The sequence below is a fragment of the Haliotis rubra genome, unplaced genomic scaffold (genome assembly GCF_003918875.1).
Source record: "Haliotis rubra isolate DU_JTF1 unplaced genomic scaffold, ASM391887v1 Scf72, whole genome shotgun sequence".
Lineage (NCBI taxonomy): Eukaryota > Metazoa > Mollusca > Gastropoda > Lepetellida > Haliotidae > Haliotis > Haliotis rubra.
In genome coordinates this window covers 2647150-2659902 of record NW_025767435.1, presented here as the reverse complement: position 1 = coordinate 2659902, position 12753 = coordinate 2647150, and the positions used below count along the sequence as shown (strand labels likewise).

Genomic DNA, 12753 nt, shown 5'->3' with positions numbered 1-12753 from the left:
GCTCGCTGTCTTGGTTGACACATGTCATAGTATCCCAATTGCGTAGATCAATGCTCTTGCTATTGATCACTGGATTGTCTGGTGGATTAATGGCTGTTTTCGTCCCCTGCGAACCATAGTCGGTTAAAATTCAGTTTCATTACAAAACAGTGCTGGTGGTAAACGTCGGAATCACCTCCCGTATCAAAACCGACAGGCCTATATAGCGTTGAAACCGGCGTTACACACGTTTGTGTCGTAACTGCGTTTAGGATCCATTTCCTCTCACTTCGTACACCAGATGTACACGACAGTGTTATATCCGGACGTAGCTCCTCGCGAGTCACGGGACGGCAATATGTCACATAACTATCGTTGTTTTACAGACATCCCAACCGTAGTTACTGTATTGACCTCAAAAGCTATCTAAATGTTCGCCTGTGGATCAGGGCTCTCGGCCTGATTTTATCCCTTCGTTGTAGGTTTACCATTATACTTACAACAAAGCTCAACAAAAGTTATTATAACAGTGTATCCTTTATTCACGAGTGTCAAATATAATATTGCAACAAACATCGACATAAATCAACAAACGATATTCATTTAGCAATGGACGGGTGTAAACAAAGGTACCAAATGCGCCTAATGTAAAACCAATGGACTAAATATATATAAAAATACCTACATCCTATCAAGAAATTGAAAGACGTTATTACAAGCATTATAATAATGCACATTGAAAATATATATAAAACCTATTTAAACGTATTAGTGTATATCGTGTATATGTAATTGTATAGTATTTTTTCTCTAAAATAAACGAGCCTATAGAAGGTCAAGAATCTGTCTAATGTTTTTATCGGGATTATAAAATTTCTCAAAATATCTATACATACATTATTAGTGAAAGAAGATTCTAGAAGAATGGTCTATAGCAAGTGCGATCTGTTCTGTCGGAGGCCTTAATGGCTTTGTACACAGCCATAAACAAGGGAGGGAACCGCGCCAGGAAGTATCGACAGGGGTCATCAAGTACGTCTCGGGCACCATGTGACCTGTGAATAAACAAACGTTATAAAATGTATTGATGCTCTATATAAGATCTGTTTGTTGCCTCATGAAAATAACATTTTTTGTCAATTCAGGGAATGGGAATCGAAATGAGTACATATTCTTGTATTGATCTTTACCATCGTACACGACGTCAATAGTGTCGACGTCCTTACTTTTGCCCTTCGGGATATAGAAGTCCATACACCAATGTGAGAGTAAGTAGGTCTAAAGCTAACGTTTCTTCGAACCTGGCATTCACTAGTATTACCGTTACGACACTTGGCAACAATGCATTAGTCAACATTACTCCGCCATTGGAACTATTGACTATCTGATCATCAACAAGGAGAGATCCCCCATATGGGAGTGAATAAATTACAGATAATGAAATGTGTAAAGATCAATGGGAAGGTAATGATGGACTGGTCGTCTAAGGCGACACACAGTGCTGATGCATGTGCGCCTCACTGGATCCTGTGGTCGGGGTTCGAATCCAGGATTTGTCCTGATTTTATTCCTTGATTTGTCAACAACATTAGAGTGATCGTGGGTTTAACGCGCTCTATTGTTGGTACATTCAACTGGTTTGTGTTCACAAAAATTTCAAACACGTATGTTTTGACTGAACTGATGTACTCTAAACCTGCTGTCAAAGTAAATGAAAAGGTTTCAAAACTAAGGTGTTTCTCTGATTCAAATTCTTAAAGTTATTGTCCGTTAAACACACATAAAACATCTATATATACGGAACTCTATAACAGAAAAGTGTTCACATATATTTTACTACAGAAGGAGAATTTGCTCACATCTTGTCAAAATGCAAACAACAGTTGTAGATAAATAGCACCATCTCAGCCAGGGTGTTCTTGTACTGACGGAACGCTCGCATCTCCTTCAGGACGGCGCTGTCGATGACGTTGATCTGCAGAGAGTGAGTGAGAGTCTTAGGCTATAATAGCAATATGATACTGATATCAGCAATATTCCCCCACAATCACGACAGGCAACATCAAAATGGGCTTTAAACATTGAGCCGTTTTGAAGAAAAATCGAATCCAAATCGATTTTTTATGGCGTGACAAGTAAACGCTTTAACTATTAGTCTATTCCGTTATTCCTGATCTGACTTGAAATACATTACCTAATATCAATACCTGTTTTATTCTGATTCAAAAACATACAACGTGAAAGGGTGTGTGTGCTAGTTGGATTGTTGTTAAATGCTAATATACGAGCTGCTTGTCTGACGTACCGAGTTTAGACAAGACACAATCGTGATTGACAGCATGAACAAATATCAAAGGTGTGAGTGTACATTTACATTTAATCAGCAGCCACCTGGCAAAACTAATAAGCATTTTGTAAACGAAATGGGAACATGTGTTATATTCTGATTGGTAAATTGTCCGTCCTATTTTCGCATGCAGTGCCTGCCATAAATTTGGGGCATCGACAAGAACACCTGCAAATCTCAATACACCTAATGTTTATCACCTTAATATGCCAAGTGACGTCATTCGCTCATAAACTGACATCAAAGATGTCATATTGCAAAGGACATAAGCCGTGGTGATTATGGAATGTGAATATGAAAAATATTAATCTATTTCACGCCAAAACATCTGTTACTTTTGATTCTGTATGTGTTTGCTATGAAACTACTAGGGGAATACATTTTAAATTGAGCAGGTGCAGGTTTATTTTGGTGTAAACTCACACGGGGATTTTGGGAGCCTGCAGTTCACTCGTACAGCATACGATTTAGGAGACTATGAGAACGCCATAGAGCCAAACGCACACTTCCATATAACCAAGACAGCAATAGACCAAACAGGGCAGCACTGCTCTACGGCTCTGTTGCAAAGGCTGCCGCAATTTGGATCAGACAATTTGTCTGCTGTGTGCGGCATGGATGATGTTTTGAAGGTGCATTCACACCCTACATAACTTTTGCTATATACAAAACGTGGCACATTAGAGCCCGTGGGACAGCCTTTGACGTCGGCAACTTCATGAATGCGAGATGCATGTCATCACGAAAGCACAATGTTGCCACTTTTGTAGCATAAAATATTTTTTTCAGCGAAAGTTCTCGTTGCTTCGAATATTTTCTCTTTGCTTCAAGTTTTTGTCAAATTTTGAAATTTCTAGGATTTATTCGTTGCTTCCAGTATTTTCACGTTACCTCAGGTTTTTAAAGAATGTTGAATGAACAATAAAATGCTCTAAGCAACAAGAAATTAACCGAAGCAACGAGAACTTTCGCTGAAAATATATTTTACAGTTTATTTATATGTCCCTGTACATTGGGACGAAACATTTGTCCTAAACTGTCGCAGTACACGTGACGGGCACTCACCCAGCCATCGCTGATCACCATGTATTCCATCACTCACGCAGCTACGTCACCAGGTATTGTGACAGGCACTCACCCAACCATCGCTGATCACCAGGTATTCTGACACGTTCAGGCACTCACCCAGCCATCGCTGATCACCATGTATTCTGACACGTTCAGGCACTCACCCAACCATCGCTGATCACCAGGTATTCTGACACATTCAGGAAGTCGGTCATGGTGGTGCTTCCCGAGCCAGTCAGGGCAATTCTGGAAGGAGATTATAAAATACAGTGACGGGTTCACCTCTCTGTCTCATCTGTTCATCCGTTACTAGGTAACATTTCACTGAGATATTGAAAGATTTGACAGTGAATCGTGTAACGCTAGATATTGCAGTATAGAATTAGTTTGACATGACGGTCGTTTATGAATACAGATTATACAGAACTTAGCGAACAATAAATGTATATTATAAGATGTTTCGTTGTTTAAGTTACGTCATCACTTTTGAGTTTCATTCAATACCTTTTGATGTCTAACTGGGCAATAGTCACATTAAATTGTCACCATTCGTGCGAGACGCTCTTGACTGATTTGTGTTCTGAGGATTGCCAAAGCCACATGTTATATCCCTCTGACTGTAAGAAAGGGTTTCACCGATCACAACTGTGGATGTGCCATTCTGATTGACAGGAATGGTATAACTGTAACCTATTTTACCAAGGATACCCGAGGTCATGCAGGGAACAGCTTCATGACGTAACTCAAACAAGTGTAACTTATCGCAGGACTGTCCGCCACTGTGATCTTTTTCACAGGGGCTTGTAATGCTAAACACTGCCACCAGGATCCTTTTATATAGTACTAAGACCCCGTCAGTGACAGTATATACCTTGATGGCAGTTTTAGCGTTACAAGCCCCTGTGATCGTTTTAAAGGCGCCATGACAAAGTTTGGAAGTCCTGAGTGCAAATATCAGTGAGAAGTGTAAACAAGATGTCTGACCCTGTCTTCATCTCCTTCAGCACATCCGAGCCAGCGATCAACACCATCCGGAACCGCTTCTCTTCTGACCAGAAGAATGGATGCCTGGACCATGGACAAAACACTCTCACAAATATGCGACTGTTTATTTATTATTATAAATATCATTATTTCCGACAAAGATCGTAAAATGCCTATAGATCATAAGGAAGGTAAAGATGTCTGGTCGTCGGAGCCGATGTACACTGTGCTGATGCATTTGCGTCTTACACGCGACAGGACCCTATGATCGTAGGTTCTAATCCAGGATTTGACCTGATTATATTCTTTGATTTATTTGTCAGCAGCAAGGGCGATCTTTGGTATAAGGCGTTCTATTGTTCATGCAATCAGCTGGTTTGTGTTCACGAAGATTTCAAAAACGTATGCTTCGAAATTTTAAGTATCTTTATGAATACCGCCTTTGCTGAAGGGCAGTCGCAAGTCTGATATCTTAGAAACGGGCTTACGTCTCTCGTGACTGTACGATCGCTTTGTGGAACTGGGCGTCCTTTCACAAAACACTAAGGTGATCGTAAGTCACTTAGGTAACCTTAGTGCAATGTTAAAGAATGGGAGTTAAGGTTAACCTTAGTAAAGGTTGCTTCGTAAAAAGAGCCCCTGGTGGACCATTTAGGTGGACTGTCTTGAAAACTAAGAATTCTTTTGTGAAATCGTTGTGAATATTCTTTCAGTCAGAATCAATATTTGTATCAGATTACAAAGGGCCAATATTGATAGCCAACGATTTGACTGTCAATTATTATCATACATGTGATAAGTGAGTGAGTGAGTGAGAATGGTTTTACGTCGCTTTCAGCAATAGTCCAGAAATATCACGGCGGGGGACACCAGAAATGGACTTCACACAATGTATCCACTTGGGGAATCGAACCCGGGTCTTCGGCTTGACCAGCGAACGCCACCCCACCATCCCAGTATGTTAATGATGTCTGTTCCTACCTGAGACAGGTGTCAACGGACGGCCTAGCCGAGACATCAGAGAACAGCATGTCATTTATCAAGTCGTTAGCCTCTTCGCTGATGAAGGCGAGCTCCGTACAGTTCTGGCATAAGTTCAGCTCAATCTCAAAGTTGTTGCTGCCGTAGGGATGTCGTCCGCCGGTGAGGATGTAGTAGAGGATCATGCCGACGACCTGTACGTCCGACCGTGTTGTTGGCATGGAGTTGTCATCCTCAGCAAAGGTCTCGGTTGCTTGCCAACACAGGTTTGTCCCTGCAAGTAGATGATGCATGAGTGAGTGAATTTCTACTGCTGCCGCAACGCGAGGCAGACCTGATGATCACCTTTGTGCCATGTTTACTGACGACCACGTCCCCCCTTGATGAGAATCGTAACAGATGATGATGATGATGATATGTGATGACTTGTCGCACATGTTAACTGATGAGCAAGTCTCAGTCGTTGAGCATGTTAACTGATGATCACGTCCTACCTGTTTGGCATACTAGCTGATGAGCGATTCCCACCTGCCGAGAATGTGATCCGATAATCTCGACAGACCTGATAATCACTTTTGTTAACTGATGGTCATGTAGTGTAAACATATTTTATTCAAAATAAATTGAACTAGGATTGGTAAACAAGCCGTAATGGCTTATTTGAATACCTCTCCATTTCATTGATACATGAATAAAACAAATATTAAATAATATGCAGCATGATAGGAAAGCAAGCAACCTGCGTATTAAACATTATTAATCATTTATCAAACCTATGCGATTATATTATAAAAGTATGGACAGATTGTAGTATGAAAGAATTTACAAGTACATTTTTGTTTGGATTACCATTTAGGACAGAATGTAAATTATATCCATGTTCGTAAAAATACATGCGATGTCTGATGTTAGAATAATTAGGACAAGTAAAGGAGTAATGTAAAGTATCCTCATAGGGGTGACCACAGGAACAGAATGGATCAACTGAAATGTGCCGTTCAAACATGTGCGCTTTCAAATTACTGCACCCAAGTCTGAGGCGTGAGGGGATAATTTGGCAGAAACGTGTACCAAAGTTTTTATCAAATATATTCAAATTGGGTGGTTTTGATGATTGGAATGCATTTTTGAATTGGCCTATGGTTTCAATATCGTATATATTCTCAGGCAAATCATCCCATTGTCGTATTGTATCAGGTAAAAACGAGTTGCTATACAAATCACTACGACATCTTATAGTTTGAATGTTATTACTGTTTCTTAATCTATGGTCACTTAACTGTGATACTTTTTCGGGCAGTAGATCAGTTAAATAAACTGGTGTCATATGATGGTCATGTCTAACTGAACATTCTATCTGATGAGCACGGATGAGAACGGTGAAAAATGTTGCACCTGTTGGATGTGTTATCTGATGATCAAGTCTCACCTGTTGGATGTTATCTGATGATCGAGTCTCACCTGTTGGATGTGTTATCTGATGATCAATTCTCACCTGTTGGATGTGTTAACTGATGATCAAGTCTCACCTGTTGGATGTGTTAACTGATGATCACCTTTCACCTGTCGGATGTGTTAACTGATGATCAAGTCTCACCTGTTGGATGTGTTATCTGATGATCAAGTCTCACCTGTTGGATGTGTTAACTGATGATCAAGTCTCACCTGTTGGATGTGTTAACTGATGATCACCTTTCACCTGTTGGATGTGTTATCTGATGATCAAGTCTCACCTGTTGGATGTGTTATCTGATGATCAAGTCTCACCTGTTGGATGTGTTAACTGATGATCACCTTTCACCTGTCGGATGTGTTAACTGATGATCAAGTCTCACCTGTTGGATGTGTTACCTGATGATCACGTCTCACCCGTTTGATGTCTTAACTGATGATCACGTCTCACCTGTCAGATATGTTAACTGATGATCACCTTTCACCCGTCGGATGTGTTCACTGATGATCAAGTCTCACCTGTTGGATGTGTTATCTGATGATCACGTCTCACCTGTTTGATATCTTAACTGATGATCACGTCTCACCTGTCAGATATGTTTACTGATGATCACGTCTCACCTGTCGGATGTGTTAACTGATGATCACGTCTCACCTGTCGGATGTGTTAACTGATGATCAAGTCTCATCTGCCGGAGGTGTTAACTGATGATCACGTCTCACCTGTTGGGTGTGTTAACTGATCATCACGTCTCACCTGTTGGAGGTGTTAACTGATGTCTCACCTGTTGGGCGTGTATAGAAGTGGCCGAACTTGTCCCTCTTGATGATGCCGTAACCGCCCACCCTCAGCTTGCCCTCGCTGTCTACGTAGATGTTGTCTGGCTGAAAGTCGTTAAGGAAGACGTTTCACGTGATAAAACTGATTGAAATATGCCTATAACGAAAGTAAGATTTCGAATACTCCTTGTTAATGATTCGTGTTGATGCCACAAATCAATGATTGTGTGGTTTAGTTTGACCCGACGGTCAACGAACCGTTTGATACAGATATGATGTTACTGGTATGAAACTTATTTACTCACCCTGTCATCAGTCACTCACCCTGAGGTTGCCGTGGACAATGCCGATGTCGTCGTGGAGGTATCGGATGCCCTTGAGGAGTTGCCAGGCGAGTCTGTTTGCGGCCAGCGGGTCATGGTTGTGGTCAAGACGGGTGATGGCGATGTATTCCTCCAGGCTGTAGTCGCACAGCTCGGTGGCCAGGTAGTGCTGACTCCCAACCTCCGCCAACCTGATCCCGCCAGGGTGTCTGTGTGTCCGTACATTTGTATTTCTGGGGGCGAGCGAAAAACACGAAGATTACTAAGCACTGACGTCATCATACTGTGACGTCACTCACCATGAAGTAAGAAATGCTTTTCCCCAGACATTTCTGCTACTTATGTGCTTAGTATTGATATACAGTAACACGACAGAGAAATATATAAATAAAATGTTTTTGGGACTGTGATGTTGTCAAAATGACATGACGATGTTTCATTTGATAATAAACGCAAACATTCTATTTGTTATGGGCTGAAAGTATTACAGTCAAGAAAATATCAGGTTTTTCAGTTCACTCTATGAGATAAACATGCTATTTGACATATCATCAGGACGATTTTTACAGGGCGTCGCCTAGGCAATAGAATAAGTGATCTAATGTTTGTTGCTCAAACCTTGTATCTGAGCAGGAAGTTGTACTTGGTGTCAGAAGCGGCGAGTTTCTTGATGAGGTCTTTGTCCACCACCTCCCTCTCAGCTTCCAGGATCCTCACACCCACCTCACACCCGTCCGTCAGGAAGCCCAGCACCACGCTTTCAACCCTTGAACACATCCAGTTTTGCCATGATCAGTTGGTAGTGAATATCATATTACCGTGTTAGGACTGTTTGGCATGGTTAGAATCATATCAAAATTCCTTTTCAGCAAATTTCCACAAAAAGAACCCTCACGCCTAACTAGAAAAGTATAGAAAGTTGTTAAGAAAAAACCTAGGCATGATAATTTTTTGTTTCACTTTTTTATCGCATGAACATAAAAATGCATAATGAGAAATTGTCAAAGTTGAGATACTGTCATATTTTTGTGCTCTCTGTCCCCAAATTAGCAATTTCACTGGTCTCGTTCCACAAAGCAACCTTAATGTTATGACTATCGTCCATACGTCTAACTGTCAAAATACAACAGCTACTCACGACTTGCTAATCTTGAAGTCGTCGGTATTGAGTGGTATGACTATCCTTCCCATCTGCTTCCTCATGGTGTAGGGTAGATCGATAAGCTCAGCTAGTTTATCCTTCCACCTGCGGCTCTGGGCCGTCCACTGTACCTCGGGGACCACCTCCTCCGGGTCATGCTTCTCCAGGCTGATACAGGTCGTGTGCTGCTCAATCACGTGACTGCTCACCTCATCCCCTTTTGTAGCGTTATTCATTAGAGTCGCCATGCCTTCTTCGGGGTTGATGATACCATCCCCTTGGCCAGCATTGCTCTTGATGACATCATCGACGGGAATTTTATTAACGCTGGCATACTGTGCGGCGTTGACTCGCAACTCCTCTGTTGTTAATCCATAGAGAGAAGCGTAGTAGTCAAAGTCGTGGAAGTAGACTGAGTTTTCAAGCATTGGCTTCCCAGCTATTGTCCTGTACTGACGTTTCACCTGTTCCTTTGCCATGTTCTCAAGCAGAAATGGATTCAGACTCTCGTTTCCAGCCACCGAACTCTTCATGTCATGGAATCCGGGGAACACCTCCTGGTTCTGAGGAAAGGCCGTGGCTGCCAGAGATCCTGCTGCAGAAGACGTATCTGATTCATCTCTCAGAGTCTCTGGAAAGAGGACAGATTCGGATTTAGATGTAGCTAAGCATCTTGCAATGTGTGCGATTATTTTGCCGAAGTCCTCCTCACTCAGTCCCTGCTGGCTCCCTTGCTCCAGAAACCCATGACTTTGGCATGCTTCAGGAGACTTGTCTGGAAGAAGATTTTGCTGTTCCCTTTGCTTGTCTGGATCTGGCATGACGACCTCTTCATTACTGCAAGTCGTTGTGTCTTTGTTCGGGGTGCTTGGCCTAGAGCCAGGTGTTCCAGTCTCATTGAGTCTTTCAGGTGTTGCCAGAAAGCAGATATCTGGCTGTTCTGTTGTCCAGATATTCTCCGTAACATTGGGAGATACATTGTGGTAGACAGGACTCACTGTCAAAAAGTCCTCTGCAGTCACATTCTTGTCAGAGTCAATCTCCTCATTCTCTTGAAGCTGACATTCCCCAGGATTCTGCTCTACTTCCACACCATGGCAATTCTTTCCGTCCACTTTGTCTTCAATGAGATAAGGTTGCAGCAGAGACTGTGCAATGTTAGCCATTGTCATCTGCGGTGCAGGGAATACTGGTCCTTGAGCAAAGTTGACTCCAAAGCCGTACTGCTGGTGCATCTGGGGCACCCGTGGCCGCATTTGTGGATGCATCAAGCGGGGCTGGAATCCTGGAGGTGGTCGTGAAGCAGGATTCAGTCCATACCTACACATCCACGTTTGAGTTGGCACTGGCATTTGACCCATCACCTGATATGGAGATATGAACTGGGGCGGTGGAGGTGGGAAATGTTGTGGATATTGTTGTTGCTGCTGCTGTTGAAGTTGGTGCATCTGGATGTACGGATTTATAGAGTTATCATCTAAATAAGCTTGATTAACGGGTACATTACCAATGGTGTCCAAATCCACTGCTGGATCGGGAATCAGATCGATTTGTTCCTCCCCAAGGAAAGACACCGTTGAAGTCGATTGAGCTCCTGAAACATCTGTTTCTTCCTCTTCTGGTAGGTTAGGGAAATCGTCTTCATACGTGAAAACCTCCTTACGACGAGCGCCCATGTCTCTGCATTGTTGTTCAACACACTGCAGGTGCTTTTGGCGTTCTTCAATTTGTTCCTGTTTCAGCCGATATTGTTCAGTCTGCCGCAGGGTTTCCTGTTGTTCCTGCAGGTGCTGTGACGTAACTTTACCCTTAGCAACATCAGCCCAACACACATTGCCCATGACTCGTTTTGCTGGCTTTGCTACTGTCGGTTTAGCAGCATCATTGGCTTTATTTTGTTGCTTCTTTGGTTTCCTTAAGTGTTGAACATTCTGGTCTCTCTGGGCCTTTTTGTTGGCTGTTGTCTTTGCAGCTGCTACTCGTCTGTTCTCAACTTTCTGCCACTCAGTTTTATCGTTCTTGTTGGTCCTCAAAGGCGGCGCCGCCTGATGCATGTGGTAGCCATTGGACTTCTTAGTATGTGTCGGTTCAACGTAGTTGTATCTGAACTGCATCGGGTCATGTCTTGTCTGGATGACATTGCCATCACTTTCCCTCACGGTCTCGATACACACATTCCAGTCGGGCATAAGCACATGCTGGTCGTACCTAACGTTTTCGTCTGTCCTCTTTGAGGCTTTCTCCGCTCCTACAGCTTTGCTGACCTCCTCGTCGGAGTGTTTTCCATTGGCATTCTTATTGACATTCACCTCCTTCGCCTCTCGCTGTTTCTGCCTCCTCAGTCTCTTCCTGTCCCTCTTCTTCTGAGCCTTCTGTTTGTCCTTCTCTTCGTTCATCAACAGATGGGTCTGGTTCTCCACCCTCCTGTCCAGCATCATGCTGTCGAAGAACTCAAGGTACGAAGTCCAGGCCTTCTTGAACCTAGGCGGACATTTGACGCAGTTGAAAAAGCTCTCAAGCGTTGATCCGGATCGGAGGTAATCCGTCATCTTTACCAGATGCAGGTTGCTGAGATTCCTCTGCAGCCATTCCCTCCCTTCCTCAATACCATGCATGCATATCAGAGGCAGCAACAAGCCAGCTATGGTGTCCGTCTCGTTCTCCTGTCTCTGTTCAAGCTTCTCGATGTAAGGGTTCTGCTTGATGGTCTTCATGACGAGGTCGTGTCCCTGTGTCCTGATGAATTGCAGGGTGAACCGTTCATCTATGATGGTACCAAAGTCGGTCATCAGCATGCTGCAGAGAAAGAAGATGGTGGACATGATGTCAGCCTCCCCGTGTATTGGCGAGAGGCGTGCAAGACGTTGGGGATGGCCTTGATCTTATAGAGAGTGTCCTTGAATATATCAGACTGGAACAATGTGAACAGTGTTTCGAAGAAGGCATCATGTTCCTCATTGCAGTGACTATCTAATTCTTCAATCGTCAGCGATCGCAGCTTGTCTAGGCGGCCCTGAACAACATTGAGAAGATATGGAATGAGTAAATGTGTTAGGTTACAGACGTTCCGCATAATATGTACATGGGAAATCATGTTTGTGGTCAGAAAACACCCACTTGATAAAACACAAATTATTTGGGTAACAATATGCTACCCAATACATAAACCGATATAGATCTATTGGTATCCATAAAAACACATCATCAACAAGTCAGATTTGTGTACAGGCCCAATGAAAGCTTTGCCGGTTTGATTGTCTATTAAGTCTGTATATATTTCTTGTTTTGTTGTTCTTCAAGGAAGTATTCGGGCGGTGGGGTAGCCTAGTGGTTAAAGCGTTCGTTCGTCACGCCGAAGACCGGGTTCGATTCCCCACATGGGTACAATGTGTGAAGACCATTTCTGGTGTCCCCCGCCGTGATATAGCTGGAATATTGTTAAAAGAGGCGTAAAACTGAACTCACTCACTCTCACATGTATGATATAATATCGATATAATCAGAGACTAATTTTATCATGAACTTTCCATGCCGTTTCAGAAAAGCAAATTGCAATATTGATATAATCAGAGACTAATTTATCATGAACTTTCCATGCCGTTTCAGAAAAGCAAATTGCAATATTGATGTAATCAGAGACTAATTCATCATGAACTCTCCATGCCGTTTCAGAAAAGCAAATTGCAATATTGATATAA

General features: G+C 42.6%; 1 protein-coding gene across 1 annotated transcript; it reads right to left on the bottom strand.

The window, feature by feature from the left end:
- Positions 1-506: 506 nt before the first annotated feature.
- Positions 507-11966, bottom strand: LOC124259432. The gene is given in 10 exon segments (XM_046693574.1): positions 507-1034; positions 1839-1954; positions 3559-3640; positions 4379-4462; positions 5360-5633; positions 7597-7696; positions 7916-8105; positions 8533-8596; positions 8598-8680; positions 9053-11966. Coding segments are annotated over 10 exon segments (3957 nt in total). The 5' UTR covers positions 11878-11966; the 3' UTR covers positions 507-895.
- Positions 11967-12753: the final 787 nt, after the last annotated feature.